General features: G+C 39.0%; 3 protein-coding genes across 4 annotated transcripts in view; 2 read left to right on the top strand and 1 right to left on the bottom strand.

The window, feature by feature from the left end:
* Positions 1 to 6,875, top strand: part of psme4a (proteasome activator subunit 4a) — a 28,051-nt gene extending 21,176 nt beyond the window's left edge. For both annotated transcript variants that reach the window (XM_028469588.1, XM_028469587.1), the window contains 6 exons: positions 940 to 1,068; positions 1,155 to 1,310; positions 3,474 to 3,636; positions 3,719 to 3,852; positions 3,935 to 4,075; positions 6,170 to 6,875. In XM_028469588.1, the coding sequence (XP_028325389.1) occupies positions 940 to 1,068; positions 1,155 to 1,310; positions 3,474 to 3,636; positions 3,719 to 3,852; positions 3,935 to 4,069 (717 nt within the window). In that variant the 3' untranslated portion in view covers positions 4,070 to 4,075; positions 6,170 to 6,875. The remainder of the gene's footprint in view (positions 1 to 939; positions 1,069 to 1,154; positions 1,311 to 3,473; positions 3,637 to 3,718; positions 3,853 to 3,934; positions 4,076 to 6,169) is intronic.
* A 129-nt stretch (positions 6,876 to 7,004) lies between these two features.
* Positions 7,005 to 11,711, top strand: gpr75 (G protein-coupled receptor 75). The gene has a single exon (XM_028469590.1). The coding sequence runs from the start codon at positions 9,087 to 9,089 to the stop codon at positions 10,731 to 10,733; it is 1,647 nt and encodes a 548-aa protein (XP_028325391.1). The 5' UTR covers positions 7,005 to 9,086; the 3' UTR covers positions 10,734 to 11,711.
* Positions 11,712 to 12,517: 806 nt separating this feature from the next.
* On the bottom strand, positions 12,518 to 20,567 carry erlec1 (endoplasmic reticulum lectin 1). The gene is made up of 14 exons (XM_028468594.1): positions 20,259 to 20,567; positions 20,013 to 20,117; positions 18,988 to 19,068; positions 18,622 to 18,699; positions 17,713 to 17,776; positions 17,588 to 17,637; positions 17,285 to 17,508; positions 17,070 to 17,205; positions 15,850 to 16,011; positions 15,720 to 15,779; positions 14,722 to 14,846; positions 14,562 to 14,639; positions 14,413 to 14,488; positions 12,518 to 13,166 (listed from the first exon to the last, which is right to left on the bottom strand). Exons 1-14 carry the CDS (start codon positions 20,397 to 20,399, stop codon positions 13,059 to 13,061), a joined length of 1,488 nt encoding a protein of 495 aa, XP_028324395.1. The 5' UTR covers positions 20,400 to 20,567; the 3' UTR covers positions 12,518 to 13,058.
* Positions 20,568 to 20,780: the final 213 nt, after the last annotated feature.

Raw genomic sequence — 20,780 nt, 5'->3', positions numbered from 1 at the left:
CAAATTTAGCTTTTCAAAAATAGCTGTTGAAAGCACACGTAATTTAAAAAAAAAAACCCATAAATCTATATATTTTCCTGTGCAACATGCATTTCACAACATGCCTGTCAAAAGAAAACTTTCTTTCAAAATAAAACAAGTCCAACATGAGACATTAAGTATTTTTTTTATTTTTTTGACCAGCTGTCCGCGACCCACCCAGTAAAAAATAATAATAATCTGTATGCACACAATTGAACGTCTTATTCAGAATTAGCGCTGGGCGATATATCGAGATTCAAGGTATATCGAGTTTTCTATTTAGGGGATATAAGAATTTACAATATTGCCTATATCGATTATTTTGTTTTAAAATACTTGTTTTAGGAGTCCCTGCTTTTGCTACTTCTCAGAACAGCATGAGTTTGATGGATTTCCGAGTGCGTCCTTTACCTAAAAAGCGACACTACAGAACTCGCTCACACAGGCTGTCACTTAGAGGAGAAAATGGTAAAGTAGGACACAGGCACATTTACTAACACACAGCTGTGCAATGTGTGGCATTTTTTATTCATTTAACCCAGAATTTTTTTTCTGGTCAGACTTCATTTAAAATAAAATTATCAAGATTTATATTGTATATCGCTATTTTGAGAAAAATATTGATATGAATTTTGGTCCATATCGCCCAGCCCTATTCAGAATTATCACTTGATTTATTTATTAGCTTTTAGTATTTCTGTCACCACTAAAGGGTAGTCTTACATTGTCCAATGTGTAATTTGTGGGCAATACATGGAGGCTCCTGACAACTAGTCTATTTACTGTATATTCTAGTTTCCAATGTTGCTACGCCTGGGGGTACCCGCACCACACTTTTGGAACCTAAGATGTAGAGTTGGTCACTTCTCAATGAAATGACCTGCCCACTATTTTCCTCTCCTCTTCCCTGCATCGTAGATCGCCCCGGTGGAGAACGACGACAGCTACGATGAACTGAAGAGGGACGCAAAGACGTGCCTGTCTCTGATGTCCCAGGAGTTGCTCTACTCTGAACAGATTCCCATGGTCCTCAGTGTCCTGCAGGAGGTGAGTTATACGGGGTCTGCAGCAGGTTTACTTATCTGCTCACGTGCTCGTGTGTTACTATTAAACTGTGGACTTGTTTATTACAGATCGCTGGCAGCAGCTCCTGGCACGCTCGCTACACGGTGCTAACGTATCTCCAGATTATGGTTTTTTACAACTTGTTCACATTCATGAGTGGCCTGAAATTAGTTACTAACGTCCGCTCACTGGTGATCAAACTGCTGGAGGATGAGCAACTTGAGGTAAAAAGAAAATCTTGCATTACAGCTGTTTGACGATACAGTAAAAAAAGAATGTACTTTATTAAAAGCTGTCGTGTGTAGTTGGTCACAATATGTGGTTATATAATACAGACCTGGACACTGCAGGCCACCAGGCACACGCTCTTTACCTCAGCTTCACTGTAGTGAATCAGCACTATCTAGTCTCTCTCTCTCCTCTCTACTCCATGAGCTGTTGCTATGGGAACCTCAGGCTGCAGTCATCTGTTGCTATGGCAATAATTCTCAGACTGAAGGAAGACAAAAGGAATTGAAGAGAGACAAAGTGTTAGGGGGTGGAAATAGTCTCTTTACCTAATAAAGTGAAAATTAAAGGTCCTGCATTTGGTAAATATATAATAATGTGTATGGAATCAGGAACAATTCTGATTTTTTAACTTCAAAAATATTTCTCGATAGGTGGAACGCATCCAAATTATTTTGCCTAAATCATTTAGATGATATTGATGAGCATGTTTATGGCTTTAGAGTTGAACGAGCTTTTGGTTATATTATAACCCAGACTCCATCATGCCACAACTGTACTTTCAAAACAAAATGCTGCTGCTTTTTACACCAGTTTTTCCCAACTCTTTTTGGATCGTGATCCCATTTCGATTTCACAAACTCCTGGTGTGCCCCCAAAGGTTGTTTTTTTTTTTTTTTTTTTTTTTTAAAAGAATCTTTTTTTTTTTTTTACTTTGACTGTTGTATTTGATCTAGATTTATACTTCAGAAAGTGAAAGTATATAATAGAGTTGTTTAGATTGTGTCATGTCAAACAATTTAATGAAATGTAATTAAAAAAATCAATATATACTGTATATATATATACAGTATAAAAAATCAGTCATTAATTTGGTGTGTTTCTTTGTGGCATTTTGTGCATTTTTGTTGTCAATTCATACATTACTGTTATTTATTTGCTATATTTTTCTGTTATTTTTGTTTTTTTTCCTTAATTTTGTATGTTTCTTCAAATCATTTTGTGTATTTTTGTTAATTCATACATTGCTCTAGTTATTTTTGTGTATTTTTTGTCTTGTGCAACGCTTGGATTTAGATTTCTTTTGTGTTAACTTATTTTTATCTATGTTGGTTGTCCTTTTGTGTATTGCTCTGTATTGTTATTTAGTGTATTTTTGTTCTCATTTTGTAAATTTTCTTGTTTTATTTTTTGTGCGTTTTTTTTTTTTTTTTAAATCATTTTGTTTGTTTACTTTGGGGGCCACACAAAATTAGACAGCAGACCGCATATGGCCCTCGAGCCTCCTGTTGCCCATGTCTGAGCTAGACGTGATAAAATGAGCAATCTATATATTTTTAATTAGTAATTATGAGACATTTCAGGTGACCCTACAAGGGGTCACGACCCCAAGGTTGAAAAACCACTGTCGTCCATTTTATTTTGATGACTAGTGCAGTGCCAGTAGGAAGTATGTGTTGCTATAGAAAATGGGAGGTTAAGTAACTTTTTCATGGATGGTTTATATGGGAGCTTTATTTCAGAATGAAAGTTAAATCCTCTTTAAACTAATCTTGTAAACACTTAATTCCTAATGCACTTTCAATTCTGAATTAAACATGCGCGCTCGGACAGCGCCCCAGCACTGGGCCGCCGCAGCACCTCCACCCGGGACAGGCAACCCCCAGCCGCACACCGTCCTCCCTCTGCCCCGCTGCAAAACAAAGTGATTGGCTCTGGTGCGCCCACAGGCTGTCTCTAACCTAGCCAACTGGTCCGTTTGATCAAAGCCAGCAGCAAAGACTCAATCCACAGTGATAATGTCATCAGTTCTAAGATTTCATTAAAATTGTCAGCTCCCAGTGGACAATTTTATTAAATTCATGAACGTTATCTTTGCAGTCCAAACAAATCTGATATTGCACACCTTTGAACCAATCAGTAGCCATGTTGAAAGTCTCAGCTCTGTCTGTCCCTGAAACCGCAGAGATATTTGAGCCACAGACACACAGACAGAGATTTCTTGCATTATAGATGGAGAGATTTCACTTTTTTTTTTTTTTTTGGAGGTCACACAGGGAAGTTACACTTGTTAAAGTGCTACTAAGGTTTTTGGTTTTTATTGAGCCAGTGATGTTGCTAAGTTACAAACAAAACAAATACTTTTGTTTTGTTTGCAGGTTCGAGAAATGGCCGCCACCACACTCAGTGGTTTCCTCCAGTGCAATTTCCTGTCCATGGATGCCCCCATGCAGGCCCACTTTGAGGCTCTCTGCAAGACTCGCCTCCCCAAGAAGAGAAAACGGGAGCTGGGCTCCACAGTGGACACCATCCCATCAGCTGGTACCAGCATCTCACTAATAAGCTGCATCATTATATGCATCAATAAACTCACTGTGCATTTATTTTCTTTACGCAATCGTAGACCTGGTGCGCCGCCATGCTGGCGTTCTGGGTTTGAGTGCATGCATCTTGTCCAGCCCGTATGATGTGCCCACCTGGATGCCCCAGCTCCTGATGGACCTGAGTGCTCATCTCAATGACACGCAGCCCATAGAGGTATGTGTTAATCAGAGGATCAGAGCATACCACACGCTTTTTGCATTCAGAAATTAAATGAAACTGTTAATGTTCCACTCAGATGACTGTGAAGAAAACACTATCAAACTTCCGCCGCACTCACCATGACAACTGGCAGCAGCATAAGCAGCAGTTCACAGATGATCAGCTGCTGGTCCTCACTGACCTGCTAGTCTCCCCCTGCTATTACGCCTAAAAGCCGGTACGGTATTCTGATGATATTCTTCAGGGTTGGGGTTAAGGCTACACGATTAATCGTTATAAAATTGGTATCAGATTATTTATTGAGGGGGTTTTAAAAAAAAAAGTCAAAATCGATTTCCCTTTAATCATGTGTAATTACGGGAAGAGTCTCTCTCCCTTTACAAACTGTTGAAAAACAAGTTTCAAACACATGTTTAACGTGATGGACCCCCACTACTACCTCTTCTTTCTTAAATGTGAAGTTTGTGAGGTTTTTCTTTTTAATGCAAGGTTCTTTTTTTAAAAATGCCAAGGGATTCATTTTTGTTTGGCCAAGTTGTTAATTTAGCAAACCCATAGGGGATTTAACATTCTTTGTTAAAACTTTGCAGTTGCACTTTGTTCCCAATACAGAAATTTGTTTTCACTTTTTCAAATAAAAGAAAAAACTTGCAATAATTAAATCCAGTGTCTTTTTTTGTTATGGAGGAAAAAATAAAAATCAAAAATTGAGTTTTAATAGTAAAAAATTGGGATTTTGTTTTGAGCTAAAATTGTGCAGCCGTAGTTAAGGTCAATTATAATTGTAGTCATGCAATTGATGATTTATTACAAGTGTGATGTAATTGGAAATATATGTTGCTGTTGTTACTGTAATTGAGTTTAGATAATTGACTTTGTAATTGGCATGGAAATTCTATATAAACTGTCATTTACATTGAATGAAATGCAAACCTGGGGAACCATGTTGCAGTTCTATAGCTTACACATATGTAGTTAACATTTATTAATATATATTACATATCAAGTTTACCTGACAGTGCTCTTAAAGATCATTTTTACCATTTTTTAAAAATATTAAAACCTATATTTTTCTGGGTAACGAAGCCTAATGCTGCGTTCACACCAAACGCGTTTCAGGCATCAAAATCGCGCCTCACGCTCGTAGTTGGACGCTTGTGCTCATTGAATCAGACGCTTGTCACCAGTGTCAAAGATGCTCGGGACGTGCGTCGAGGGGAGGGGCTTCTCTGTTGCTGGTGGTGTTCATACAATGGATGATATTGTGGCGGTCAGTTAAGTTCATAATTCACCCAGTGACTGTGAAGTAGTGGGGGACATTATTGTATTGAGAAGGCTGTGTTGCTGGTCGGATGTATTTTGGTGTGTGCACTGTGACGTTAAAGGGAAGTGTAGTTGAATGGAGAATAAAGTTTGGAGTTCCTTGCTGAACACGCCCCCTCCGACTCCCGTTCATCGGCTCTACATTATTGAGAGAGTGGCTTGGCGTTATTTGCGCCTCGGCGCCGTTTCTAGATTCACCAGAGCTGCGCTAGGACGAGAGTCGCTTTCAGAGCTACTTCCGTCTCTCCCGTGCCCAGTTTGACGACATGCTGACCAGCATTGGCGCTCGCATCTCCTACCAGGACACCAACTACAGGTGCTCTATTCTAGCAGAAGAGTGCCTGTCCATCTGTCTCCGCCTCCGGTTAGTTTTTGTATTCCTTCATTATTGTGAATACGTCACGGTTGGGGAACACTCCTGATTGGTCGACGTGCCGTGATATGCCCCAAAATTTCAACAATCCCAACTGCAGCGTCAGCCACATTGGAGGCACCGGACGCACGTCAAAAGCTTGAAATCTAAAAACCACAGCGCGAAAAGCTTCAAAATGCGTTTCACAGGAGGCGTGCGACTCGCAGCGGGACCTCTGACGCTCCCAAAATATATTGTCGATGTAAACCTGATGCTGTTGATGCTTTGGACGCGTTTGGTGTGAACGTTCCATAACAAGGAAATAAGTTGTGAAACAAATCAGATGATGGATAATATTTTATAGTGTATTTTACAGCTGACTTAAGACATGGGTCAAACTGACCCATGTCTTAAGGGATGCTAACAGAAAGCTAACACAAGAAGGTGGTTAAGTTTTTTGGGCCTATTTATTAAAGGCTCAGTAATTGTGATTAAAAACTTTGGTCCTCATAATTGAGTTGTAATTGAACATGTATAATTGTAGATGTAATTGAACCCAACCCTGATATTATTTGTGATCAGCATGTTGATGGTATGTTTTCATTTAGAGTCTCATGTTGTCATGTGTGCTTACAGACACCAGCCTGCGACCTGTGACTGAATAAGGACACAGCACAGCGGCAGACCGATGGAATGAAATGTTTGTTTTTGTATCTACTATACTTAATATTTAAGGATCAACCATAGCAGGAATGAGCGACCTGCAGTTTGTAACATAACTGTACAGATTTCTTTTCCTTGCGACAAGGAGGCTTGGAGACGTCTGCCTGTGTCCCACACATTTCTCAGGAATGTACCCCAAGTCTCAGCTCTGAGCCAACATGATGTCCAGTGTCCGACCCGTTCTTTGTTCCTTACCATCTTCCAGTAGTGAATTATTACAAGGCAGAGACTTGATATTGGATTCGTGGTCTTTTTTTGAAATGACTTCAACACACGTTGCGTGGCCGTTTGATCTCTCGGAGTATGCATCTTGTCTTTTTAATCTCATAAGATCAAATGTATGCATATTTATTTATTAACTTTTTTTTTTGAAGTGTAATGTTTGAATTTTTTCATTGGCCCTTCATTTGCAGTGTAAGTACATGACTGAGCCTATTCTCACCTCCTCATGCTAAAACAGGAAGTGTTGAAGCACCCCACCTGCTGTCCTGTGCAGTGCCATTTGTGAAGACGGCGATTGGATGAAGATGTTTTTTTGTGTCAGTTGCAAGAAAAACAACAACAACGAGCTGCCTGTTTGTAAATCTCTGTCCTCAAGTTCTTAAAGAAAAAAAAAAAAACAATAAGGAAATAAAACGTTTAGGTTTGAGAAAGAGTTCATCCCAGAACTTGAAACCAGTCCAAGCTTCTAAGCATATAGTACCTCACATATAGTGTAGTGCCAAAAATGCAGTGTTGTTTTTTTTTTTTTTTTTAGATATACAGTTTGCTTAATAAAAGAAGTTCAAATAAATTGTTTAAAAAAAAAACACAGCTTTTGGAGTCTTTAATTTCAAAGTAAAAAGGAAAAAACTTAATTAAATTTACTGCGTTAAATGTTATTATTTAAACTTCCAAAGTTCTGAGCTGAAATGTGAACATTCAAATGTGCGTTTTGTTCTTTTTTTTTAATATATAAAGCGTGAGAACAGTGCTTTGTTATTAAACAGGACATTTGGTTCAGTGATCGCTCTGCTTAATGCACACACATGGTCACCATATTAAATATTAACATATTCACTACAAGCGTCACCACTCCTTGTGTCGCCTACCAGGATTTGAGACCCCACTTTCAAAAGGTGGTGCAAAAGACCTGGAACATTTCTTTACACTTTGTCAAGCTGCTTAATGCAGATGAGTTTTAAATAAATGCTGACACAACAAATGTAACTGCATGATTATATGAAAACAACTAAGCATGCAAGTTTTGTTTTAGCAGTGTTTTTTTTTAAGATGGCTTGATATAAATTGTGAAAACAAAAAAAAAAAGTATTTAAAAACGTCCTAGATCTCATTTAACAAAATATTCCAGTAGAAACTCTTTATTCGTGTATGTTGAATGCGTTGAGTACAAAATAACAATGATCAATAATAATCCAACATGATCCTCATAAGTTGCTTCCTCGTTAATTGAATCGATTTTTTTTTTCTATTTTATTTTTTCTAAGCAGTTTAATGTGGATTTTCACTGCTTATTCTGATTTAATTTGTCAAAATGTAGTCATCAGGACTTTTTTCAGTTATAGCTTTAATTAGTTCTAGTCAAATAAATAACAGTAAGATTTTAGTCGACTACATTTGTTACAGATATGGTCAACTAAAATATAAAGCACAACAGTTTATGCCTTTGAAAAAATAAATAAAAAATTACCATTTATTGAACTGATATGACAAAATTCTAGTTTGTTTTTTATCTGTTAATTATAAATATATTTTTGATGCAGTTTTCATTGCATATTGTCATGGTAGTTATCACCTAAAAAATTGGTTGACGAAAACTATACGACTAAAAATCTTTAGTCAACAAAATTAACACTGAATTAACATACAATATTTTATATATATATATATATATTGGAAATATGTTCAACGCGTTTCACATATTATGCACAATGTATTTTCATTTATTTATCTATTTTCTATTAATGACTCGTTTTATTCTACTTGAATCCATCGGTCCATCCATTAGACGTTACCATGGTGACGGGGGAACGGCACCTCTGCAGCAGCCTAATGGCTGATGTTTTACATTTGTGCTGCAGTCTGACACGATAACCTTTGTTTTACGATCAGAGCTGAAAGCCTTAGTGAAACGGATGTTTATACAGATGAGCTGCTGATTGCGGCGCTAATGCTCGGACGCGTCGACGGTGACTCCACGCTCATCTTTCAGCGCACGTTCCGCCGCCTTCGCACCGATGTCGGAATGAACCGTCACATCTTCACACATCGCCTGGAAAACCAACGATAAGATGTTCCGCTTTAGCGCCCGATGGATGTCAGAGATGAGCCACAGCGTGTTTGGTGTCAGGGCTCAGAAGTGGATGAGGGTGTTACGGCTGAGCTGCTGCTGAAAGAAAGACGGTGCGTTTGGGAACCACCATCACTGGAGGATGGGCTGCATGAACGAATGGAGATGATGGAACCGTGCTGGGTAATGTTTTATTAACGGAATACTCACCGTTTGAAATGTTCAGAACACAGGAAAACAGTGGGAGGCCAACAGTGCAGTAGATATAACTCTGTGTGTGTGTGTGTGTGTGTGCAGGTGTGTTGTAAATGCTTTGATGCATATATTTATGTCTGAAATCATTCTTCATGCAGTTATAAGTGAAATCTCACTTGGTTCTTCTCACTGACATCACATCTAACTGCTGACTTTGTGTGTTCCAAGGTAGCAGCAATGGCGGATGCAGCAGATCCTGTGAGAATCGTCATCGTGCTCCTTCCACTCAGAGGGATGAGGCTGTGTTTCATCACCAAAGGATCTCTTTGAATTACCAAGAACACAATGAACGCCACGGTAACGCCGTCAGACCTGTTCGCCACACCAAGGCAGCAGATCATCAACGGCTCCCTCATGGGTACTCACCCCCCGTCCGGCTGGGCAGTGATCCACACCGCCACAGTGACCTTTTGCTCTTTCCTCCTCGTCTTCATTTTCTTCCTCGGTTCCTATGGTAACCTGGTTGTGTTCCTGTCCTTTTTCAACCCTGCGTTTCGTAAGTTCCGCACCAACTTTGACTTCATGATCCTCAACCTGTCGTTTTGCGACTTGTTCATCTGCTGCGTGACCGCCCCGATGTTCGCCCTGGTGCTCTTCCTGGATGCAGGAGGTGGAGATGGCGTGTCCAAGAGTTTTTGCTTTGCCTTTCACCTAACCAGCTCGGGCTTCATCATTATGTCCCTGGAGACGGTTGCCGTGATCGCTTTGCACAGACTGCGTATGGTGTTGGGTCAACAGGCCAACCGCACAGCCTCCTTTCCTTGTACCTTGGCTCTCACTGCCCTGCTGTGGACGTCTAGCTTCACCATGGCGGCGCTCCTTACCATGCACGCCTACCCTCGCAGAGACGGACCCTGTTTGCCCCACTTCGGCCTGGGAGGTGGACAGGCCAGGGTGGTGCTGTACGTCTACCTAGCAGACTTTGCCTTTTGCATAGCGGTGGTGTCTGTGTCTTACCTGATGATTGCACAGACTCTGAGGAAGAATGCACAGGTGAGGAAATGTCCCATCATCTCTGTGGACGCAACATGCCCTCCGCCTCCAGTTCCTCCTATTGTAGCAGGCTTTGAAAACATGCAGTGTGGTGTTCAAGGACCCTCTCTGTACCGCAACCAGACTTATAACAAACTGCAGAATGTTCAGACACACTCTTACACCAACAGGACCAACCAGGCTTTGGTTCCAGGGGCTGCACAGGGAGCTACTTGCTGCCAACTGGTCTCCTCAGTGAACCTGGCCACAGCCAAAGACTCCAAGGCCGTGGTCACGTGCATTGTCATAGTGTTCTCTGTGCTGCTCTGCTGCTTACCAATGGGAGTGTCGCTGGCACAGGATGTCCTTTCTCCAGAAAGTAACTTTGCACATTACCAGTTTGAACTTTGCGGCTTCGTGCTCATCTTTCTCAAGTCAGGCATCAATCCTTTCGTCTATTCTCGCAACAGCGCAGGCCTTCGCCGCCGCGTGCTGTGCTGCTTTCAATGGGCTGCTCTGGGATTTCTCTGCTGCAAGCAAAAGACTCGCCTGCACGCCATGGGAAAGGGTAGCCTGGAAGTCAACCGCAATAAATCTTCCCATCACGAGACAAACTCGGCGTATGTTCTGTCCCCCAAGCCACACAGGAGACTGGTGGACCAGGCCTGTGGGCCCAGTCACTCCAGGGACTGCGTGGGTAGTCCCAGAGCCACGTGTGTACGCAAAGCCCGCCTCCCAAGTACTTCTACACCAATCAACACCCGCATTGAGCCCTACTACAGTATATACAACAGCAGCCCTTCTGCAGGACCAAGTTCCCCCACCAGTTTGCAGCCCGTCAGCTCTCAGACGTTTGCGTTTGCTAAATCCTACGTAGCCATGCACTACCACACGCACCAGGACACACTGCAAGACTTTGAAAGCACCTCCGTGCATCAGATTCCAGTTCCTTCAGTCTAGTCTGATTCAAGTCAGAAACAAGGGCTTGAAAATCTAAAGTACATTTGAGCCAAACTCTATTGTATGTTCTTTGAGTTGGTACAGTTTTTGTTTCCTTTCAATGCAGAAATGTTATGTTTTCTAATGAGTGTCATATACGGAACATAAAGGACTGATGGAATGTTTCTTTAAAAATGAAAAGAATCACCATGTTTGATTCTTCTTTTTTTCTCACTTACACACATTCATTTGCCCTGTTCTGTGAATGCACAAATCATTTGACCCCACAACTATATGTAAAGTTTGAATCAAGGCTGAAGAATGCCGTTGCAGGCGCCTCTACCTTCTCCTCTATGCTAGATGTGACCAGGCCTGACTGCTGCTTCAGTGCTAACACACCGATGATGGCATGTGGCTGCACTTGGACTGACTTTTGCTTCTTGAGCAATGTGTTCATCTACTTTTTAAACACAATAAATGTTTGGCAAGTGTGGCAGGTTTGGTGCATTTGCTTAAAGTGAATCAGCCATTTTACCTTATTGACAGTAGTGATGGAACCTAACCCAGTCTACTGTGGATACAAAGGGGACCAAATACAATACAGTGCCATTTTTTTAGATACAATCACAGACCCAAATACAATTACCTCAACAGGGCAATACATTATACTAATCACTTAATGAATGCTATAATCTAGTCTCCTAAAACATTTAATGGTTAAAGGTTGTGGTTTAGGTGAAATACAGGCTTTACACAGCAGGTTTGGAACAGATGATAATAGGAAAGTCACTCAAGCTACCAATACTTTTTTAAATTCAAAAGATTACAGACCATGTTGAGAAACAGCACCCTCTGGTGGGCATTCATTCACTGGACAAAAAAAAGAGTGCACATTAAATATTATTTCAAGTTGAAAAACAAGTAGAGATGTTAGATATTAGCTAATATTTAATACGGTTCAACACTTTCTTTTCTAATTCCGATATTCCACATAAAACATCATCCGCGCAAAATGTTTGAACTAATTCAACTTAGGTTATGGAGAAAATGGCATATTTATTTACATCACTTCTTACACCAGTTGTTCAATATCGGTGGGGAAAAAAAGCCACTTTTTCGTTTTAAGTATTGACCCCTAATAAAGTTTTTCATACCCTTCCTTATAGTCGGCTGATGTTGGTTTGGTTTTGTGGTTTTTGCAGGAAAAAAACCCTGTATATTTGTCAAAAAACTATTGCAATACTATGTAATGTTGTGTCGACCTAAGACAATAACGTTAGACATGAGAAAGGTTGTAAAAAATATATATATTTATATATATATACATTGGTGAAAAACCATACCGAAGTCAACAAATTTTATTTTTTATGGTACATTTTGGCTCATAATATTGCCCATCTCTATTATCAAGTGATCGTAACTTAATAAATTTGAGATAAATCCGAAATTATGTAAAAAAAAAAGAACCAAACAACTAATCTGGTTAACGCAGGGCACCCATCTTACATTTTTAAAGTATTTAGACCAGTTTCATTAGAAATGTTTACTCATGTAAAAATATTAATATATTTGTGACTTTCATAACTAGGACTGTGTTCGAGTGATAAAATGCCTGACAGTTTGTTGTTGAGGCTACTTTTTATGTTAAATAAATTACAATGCAACAAGACTGATCCAAATGTTTGTAACAATAGCAGACGAGGATTAATTATTCATATTCATAGCTTTAAATCCTAGTAACAACAGTGCCCTAAATCCCTGTGTATTCCTATGAATGCTTAAAAAAGCTGTCCAATAAACAAACCCTTTTAAATCAAATCACTTTTTATTGCAAGTCCACAAAACCCTCTAACATATGAATTACACTCAGTTCTTCCCAAAATGAAAACAGCATTCTCTCTGCTCCACATCATGTTTGCCCAAAGTGCCACAATCAAGCAGCAATAGTGTTTTATATTAATTCAATTCTATTTTATTTGTATAGCGCAAATTACAACAGTCATCTCAATGCGCTTATCACACTTACAAAAATTTTAAAAACAACAAACCAACATAATTTAGATTCCTTCCAACAACTACAAATCTTTAAACCGACCTCACTTTTGCTTGAAATCATTCAACAGGCAGAGAGAGAGGCATAGAGATTTAGTCCGTATATGAGATCTTTAACCTCCTGCAGCGAGGCTCCGACCCTGTCACATGTGATGATGCCCGTTTCCCATGTACAGGTGTGAGTTGGTGCTGCACACCTGGATTCAGCCTCAGGAGCGAGGGCAACCTCAGTTCTTGGCTCTTAGTGCAGCTTTTGGGCATGTTTTTGTTTGCTTCTCCTTCAGGACCGTCCTCTTATTGTCCTTTATGTGCTGCTGCTGTCATCCGCTCTCTGTCTGAGAGAGACAGAAAGCCATATTCGTCCGCTGTATCAAGAATCTTGCATATAACAGGTGATTCAACCTGTGGGAAAGAGGAAACATCTGGGTCACCCTAGCATTGACTACACCAGGGGTCAGCAACCTTTACTCTCAAAGGAGCCATTTTGCCCAATCTCACCAGGATTAAAGTCCTTCTGGAGCCAAAAAAAAAAAAAACCTCAATGCAAACAATACAGTGTATAAAATTCTATAAAGTTGAAATAATATCAAATAATTCTATGAGTTAATGAATTTAATTTCTTGCAACATATCAAGCAATCTATTTTCTTCCAGAATAGTCTTTTTGTTAGTTTTGTTATCTTACCAGGGATTTCATTACAACTTAAGGTTAGCCACAGGTGCAAGTTATTGCACAATGTGATTTATTTTTAGGTTAACAAATTGTTTTTATCCTAATTTTATTTGAAGTTAATGTCATTATTCATCAATACCCTCTGTAATAAATAATAATTAATTATTTTATTAAGTTTTTGAAAGCTATCTAGAGCCATTGCAAAAGAGTCAAAGAGCCACATGTGGCTCCAGAGCCACAGGTTGCAGACCCCTGGACTACACAGTCAAACTTCCACATTTGCTTTCTTGACTTATTTTCTCAGCACTCACGATTAAAGTATGACAAACTAAACGCTGATCAGAAAACAGATCGGACATGTTTGTGTCCTCTCCTCAGAAATAATTAACGTCACTAAATCCTACTTTTCCTTTCTTCTTCAAAGCAACAACAGTCATTTAATTAGGGTGACCATATTTTGACTTCCAAAAAAGAGGACACTTGGGCCGACCTCGGCATACTCAAAGTACTCAACGTTTTCTTGAATCTATCTTGTAACTGAAAAATATATGGTAGATTGTAAAAAAGTAGTTGTTGTCCATAAGGTCTGAAAATTCATTTCTCTCTTTATAACAAAGACTTGGAAAAAAAAAAAATGACTCAAATCGATCATAAAATCCTTCTTAAAATCTCAATCATTGAAACAAGTCGAAACGTCTCCTAGAAATAATAGGTCTAAGATGAGGTCTTTAAAGATTAAAGATCACATTTGAGTAAAATTACCGTAATGACTGTAAAGAGCAATTCATTAGCTTTCAGAAATTGCTGGAATTTATCTGAAAGAGCAAATATTAGCGGAGTTTCGGTAATTTTGATGAGTTTGTAAAATACGGTACGACGGTCCAGACCAGACGTGAAAAGAGGGTAAATCGGGACGTATGGTCACCCTAATTCAAAGCTTCAGAGTGACTAATTTCAGTGATTTTAAGTAACTCACCACAAGGACGTACTGACACGTCTGTGGCTCCAGCATGTAGATGGTAACAGCGTGAGGAGACTCCGACTCTTTACATCTGACACACATTAGAAGACTCATGAATGAAACAGAAGAAGAAGCAATGCTTTAATAATGTGTATATTACGTACTTCAACTTGACCACAACCTGCCTGGGCTTTCCTGTCAGGTCACACAAATCCCCGTGACCATAAAAGTGGGACACCAGCCTAACGTAGAATAAAGATAAAGTAAATCATGAGAGGAGGAGGAGGGGGGAATATTTATATTTAATATTTTTTCAGGACTTACTTGACTTTCTCCACTCCATCATCTTTAAGCTGGTAGGAACGGGCAATGTTCTTCTTGGCCCAGTCAATGTGCTCATTTCCATCCCAGTTTCCAACCACCACAATGTTTTTTCCCTGCTCTTTATCCTGGAAACGACAGAGTAGAAAAAACAACAAAAAATTGCATAAAACCACATGAGAGAGAGTCTGCACTTAGAAGGTTCAGTATTACGGGATGGAGAGAGCATTCATCAGTTACTGAAGGTAAACTGAGCTTCTTAGACTTAATGTGCTGTTTCTTCTACATATAGACTCGTAGTACATTATAGGCCTTGTTCGTTATGGTTGGTTTGACTTTCGTGTAACGTTATAAAACTAGCAGCAGCAGAGGTTTTGAGTAAATTTTTGATATATAAAACACACAGCAGTATTTATAAATCATCAATGTTCCTGAAATGCTAACTAAGGTTTCATTTATTCAGGCAACTTTTTTCCAGGAAATTGACTTTGATCTCCTGACATGTTTGGACTGTCAACTGCCAGTCTTCTTTAAAGGCGTCCGTTGATCCCTTTGATGCGTCCTTGACTTCCACGTAGTAATTCCAGCAAGTTCATTTTGAATAATATGTTCAGGTTTCATTTATTCAAACATCTTTCTTTCAGGACATTTACTTTGATCTCTAGACAGTGACAGTCAAAACATGTCAGGAGATCAAAGTAAATTTATGAAAAAAGGTTGTCTGAATAAATAAAGCCTTAACATATTATTCAAAAAGAAGACAAAATGAACTTGCTGGAAGTAATTGAATAAATATGCAAGACTTTTGATTTGAAAACTATCCTTTATGAGGCACTTTATTAAGTAGTTGAATTAATTTTAGCCCCACTTTGCTATTGTTAGATGTGTAATTTACAGACACACCTGACGATCTATTAATACAACACTTTCAGCAGCAGCCAACTGCAAAATTGCATTGAAATGTTTGCATTTTCTTTATTGACAGTATAAAACGTTCTTACCTCGTGGAATTGATGAACATGCTTTCCATAACAGAATTCATACTTCCACCAGCCGACCCCCTGAAAAACACAAGATGTGATTCCATGTGATGATGACTGGTTAAACACTGGTGCCTCAGGCTGGTCTTACCCCATGCAGACAGTAGGAGCCACTGAGGAACTCTCTGATCAGCTGCTCATCAGTGAGGCGTGAGATGTGAGTGGTGCCCACAGTGACCTGTGACTGTCCTGATACCGTTATGGGTTTGTGAGTGGAGCTCAACACTTCTTCTCTGGGAGGTGGGGCCTCTCCCTGTGATGAGACAAAATGATCAGGATTAGAAAAGCCTTGCTGACGTACTTCTGTTCCAGTCTTCCTGCTATGCCACACGCGTCAAACTCATGGCCCGGGGGACCAAATCTGGCCCTTTAGAGCATCCAAAAAATGACAGAGTAAATGAAACTCAACAATCTTTGCAGGCTTCTCAGTTTCCCCCAAACTTTATATCGCACGATTAGTCATTTTAAAGGTTAAACAGTTAAAAAAACTCAAAATCATGACAAAATCTTCAATTTTCCTTAAGTAATTACATAATATTTCCCTTAATTAAATAGAAAATGGTCACAAAATCTAAAAAAATAATCTGTAACTTATTGCTTGGATATTGTGGATTTCTTACATATTTAGTATTTTATGTATATGTAGAAGTGCAAAGTAGGGCACAATAATGTTCAAATTACTTGTTTCCCACATAAAATCTGTGGCCATCAAACTGCTCCGTAGTCCGAACCTGAACTAAAATGAGTTTGACACTAGGGCTGGGCAATATATCGTGATTCAAGATATATCTATATCGGTGATATAGAAAATGACAATATCGTCTATGTCCAGATATATATATTTTTTGTTTTGATTTTTACAATCACATCATACACAAGAGTGATATTATTTATAGAGTACAGTCAAAGAGTGCCAATATTTCCATATTTCTGAGATAGATATTTTATATCTTGTTTTTTTTATAAAAAAACTGGTTTTAAGAGAGTTTATTTCTCTACTTCTCAGAACATGAAAAGCAGATTACTGAATGCGTCCAAACCCAGACCTTCCCCTAAACAAGCCACACTACAGAACTCACTCACACGTGCTGTCCCATAGAGGAGAAAAAGCCAAGAGTGATACATATTGTTAATAAACACTTGTTAATAAATATCTGTGTGGCATTTTTCATCAGCAAATGTAACCCAGAATTGTCTTTCTGCTAAGACTTTATTGAGTTGAAAAATACTGAGATTTATATCGTATATCGCAATTTTGAGAAAAAATATCACCCAGCCCTATTTGACACCCCTATGCTCTGCTCATCTCACCTCCCGGGTCTCTGGGGTGGAGAGGAAAATAGGCTTCTGCTGCTGCTCCTTCTCCAGCTGGATGAGCTGCAGGGGCCTCAGAGGAGAGCCTGCTAGGGCCTGGCAGAATATGGCGTTCACCGGAGAAGACTTAAACCTGGAAGCAGGAATCTGCCATAAATATGATCCAAAAATAGTTTAACAATTGTGCTCTCACACCAATGAAAAGGCTCTACCTGTATTTAGGGTGTGCACACAGCAGAGGGGTCAACACCACCACCTCATATTCACAGGTAGTAACTTCAGCAACAGATAAGATCTCATGCTTGGCCTCTGGGTGGCAGACATAGAGAACAGACGTGGAGCGAGGCTCGTTCTGCTTTAGGACACATGGAGTCCCGTTTCCCATCTCCAGTGAGTAATAAGGAGTGAGCTGTCCTTCGATGTTCTTAGTTGGAATCTGAAGACGTGTGGAAGCCACAAAGAGTCATATGTTTGTACAGATGTGGTTGGATTGTAAAGCTGCACTGTTTGCTTACTTCTGTCTCAGCTGTTGGATCAGCATCTGCTTTTTCTTGATCCGTCTCACCTTGATGTAAAAAAAAAAAAAAAAGTTATTTCTTTACGCAAAACAAAGTAAATACTCCCATTATATTGGCCTCACCTGTTTCTGTTGAATGACTCTTTGTTGCAAGATTTCCCAGGAAGTATTCCTGAATGCTAATTTTCTATTAACAGACACAAATAACAGACTATTTTACCCAAATGTTGCATCACACTGACCTGCTATATCATTTAATTCATTAGTACTCAACTGGTTTGGATCCAGTAACCCCCCCCATCACTTTTGAATAACAAGTCATGACACACACATAAAAAAAGAAAAAAAAATCTAATTCTCAAAGTAATTTAATCAAATAATGTCATTTGAATCCGATAAACTAAAGTATCTTGCAGGTAATGATGAGCGTGGAGCAGTCTGATGAAAAGCTGTCATTTTTAAGGTGACGATACAAACTACTTTAAATTAATTGTGGTCAAAGACAAGAACGTACATGTGAAGTGTTCATTATATCCAGGAGTGAAGACTTTGTCGACATCTGTTGTAAGCAACTCAAATTTAATGACGCACCTCACGACGACACACGCATCTAAAAAATGTGAATTCTTTTACATTTAGCAACTTCTTTTTTAACAGTAACGCAAATATTTACTTTCCTTGGTAATAAGTTACTTTTATTAGAGATTAATTCAAATTACTAACTCAGTTACTTTTTGGAACAAGTAGTGAGTAACTATAACTAATTACTTTTTTAAAGTAACGTTCCCAACACTGACGATGACGTGGTTTTATGAGAGTGCGTTTGCAGCTTAAGACAAGCCTGCTGCTTAAACGTGGTCACGAGCAGGTTTGACCCACGGACTGTGTTACTATGGTAACCAAGTTGTTTTCTCGATGATGAAACCGCTGTTCCAGTTAGAACCCGGCTTAACGAAGCCGGACTCCCAGGTTAAACCTGGACTTAACCCTGAGCTGGGTTTGAACTGTTCTTAATGAATAATGAATACTAACCTGACCGGTCTCCTTTTCCTCATGGTACTGTCTGATGTGTTTTCCATGACACACTTCATACGTCCAGTACGACTCAATCTGCAATATTGATCAACAGAAGCTTTCTGTTAACGAGTTATTAATAATTAATACTTTTTCTAGACATTTAATGTCTACTCAGAGTCATACACTTTTCTTTTAATAATTTTACGTGATGTTCTTTTATTAGAAAAGCAGTTTAGAGTATGTTGTTTAGCATTTTGCTGTCACCATGGTGGCTATAGCTATTATTTTTGTTATTAAAAATATAAAGTTCACCTGAGCAACATTGTAGTCTCACTATTTAGATGAATTAGGATGAAAACAGACTTAATTATTATGTCTCACCCTGTAGGAACAGCTGCTTCTTTTGAATAGAGGCTCCAGCAGCTCACCTGGACTAGGTCCACCGTACACCTTCTCATTACCCTTAAAAAACACACACACACACACACACACACACGAGGGAAGCAAAGAAACCAAGCTGGTGAGTTAGCTTAGCCCTGGTTTATTTAGTGAATTATGTCAGGCAGATCTACGGTGGCTGTGAAGTGCAAAACACATTTATAAATTACTGCAATACTTTTACACTTACTATGTGCCATTGTAATTCTGTGTTGCTCAAAAACGTACATTTGTTGTGGTATTTCTAATTGTGTTTTACAATAAAGGGTACATTACAAAGTATTGAGATGAACTTTTGTTATTGGCCAAATACGTATTTTCCCCCATAATTTACAAATAAATTCATTAAAAATCCTACAATGTGATTTTCTGGATTTTTTTCTTCTCATTTTGTCTCTCATAGTTGAGGTATACCTATCAGCTTTTTAAGTGGAAGAACTTACACAATTGGTGGCTGACTAAATACTTTTTTTTGCCCCACTGTGTGAGTATATATATATTAGGGGTGCATATTGCAGTTTTTTTAATATATATATATATATATATATATATATATATATATATATATATATATATATATATATATATATATATATGACTTAAGAAACAACTAATCTGTAAATGTGTACATCTTTATGAGAACATTATGTATGAAATACATTTTATTGGCAATAATTTACACTCAAAACATGCGCCAACAACTTAAAAAAAAAACAAAAAAAATAAAATAACATACAATCTGCCTGTGGCTTCTAAACCAACTTTGACTTTAGTGCAACTTAACTGAGGTATATGCCTAGAACAACAAATACTTTATTTTTAGATTTTATATATATATATATATATATGTGCAATATTAATATTTTCTACATTGCCAAAATATAAAACTCAATATATCTTGAATCTCGATGTATTGCCCAGCCCTAATGATAATGTAAAGTGTAGTATATAGACCCAGCAGTCCTCACCTTATCTCCTGCAGTCAGTGATGGAAGGAGACATTTATACTTCTCTTTCTCAGCAGTTGTCATGATGACAAAGTCATCTTCACTGTACAGCACACCAGCAGAAGGCTGTAAATCAAACACAACACAGGTTCTTTCTGTTAGTGTACAGTGTGTTCACACCAAAATGAACACACAAATGTCCCTATTTAGTTCAAATTAAAAGTTTAAAATAAAAAACGTATTATTGAAGTGAGAGTAGTGGTATACCAGCGTGAACTCAGAGCCCGGCCACGAGATTTTGAAGGGAATTTCGTCCGTAAATAAGGGGTTTCCTCCCCTGTTGGAAGACACACCGCTGCAGACCTCCAGCAGCGCCCCGACTAACAGCAGCAGAAGGCCGGCCGCCATCGCTCCTACAGCCCGCTGCTCATGGAAGGACCGAGCCCCCCGCCCACCTCTCACTGTCACCTGCGGTACGGAAGCACCAAGCTGCCGGAGGTCCGGGTAAACACACCTAAACACGAACAACAACACGACTCAGCTCAGGAAGTGAAGTGTTTACGTGCCACGTCAAGTTCCGCCTGCGTTAGCTTCGCTACAATAACTACAGCGCCTCCTACTGGTGACTTTATGTACTGAAAACACACACTCATAACAACTGACGGCAACCTAACTAAATAATCCTAAACACCTTATTCTGGTGGCTACCAATTACCAATTATATGTACTATTTCATGTATATTAAGTGAATATAATACAAACAAAATGGTTTATCCTCTGGCATTGCCA

This window comes from Gouania willdenowi, chromosome 15 (assembly GCF_900634775.1).
Source record: "Gouania willdenowi chromosome 15, fGouWil2.1, whole genome shotgun sequence".
NCBI lineage: Eukaryota > Metazoa > Chordata > Actinopteri > Blenniiformes > Gobiesocidae > Gouania > Gouania willdenowi.
This window is presented reverse-complemented; position numbering and strand designations above follow the sequence as displayed.

What these genes read in the sequence shown, in the direction of transcription:
- erlec1 (XM_028468594.1), bottom strand. Translation starts at nt 20,399, where the DNA reads ATGGCGGCCGGCCTTCTGCTGCTGTTAGTCGGGGCGCTGCTGGAGGTC. An exon ending in AGGAAAAGGAGACCGGTCAG is followed by an intron (nt 17,777 to 18,621) that starts GTTAGTATTCAT and finishes GTCTGTTAATAG; the next exon opens with AAAATTAGCATTCAGGAATA. An exon ending in ATGTTCATCAATTCCACGAG is followed by an intron (nt 14,847 to 15,719) that starts GTAAGAACGTTT and finishes TGTCGTTTCCAG; the next exon opens with GATAAAGAGCAGGGAAAAAA.
- gpr75 (XM_028469590.1), top strand. Translation starts at nt 9,087, where the DNA reads ATGAACGCCACGGTAACGCCGTCAGACCTGTTCGCCACACCAAGGCAG.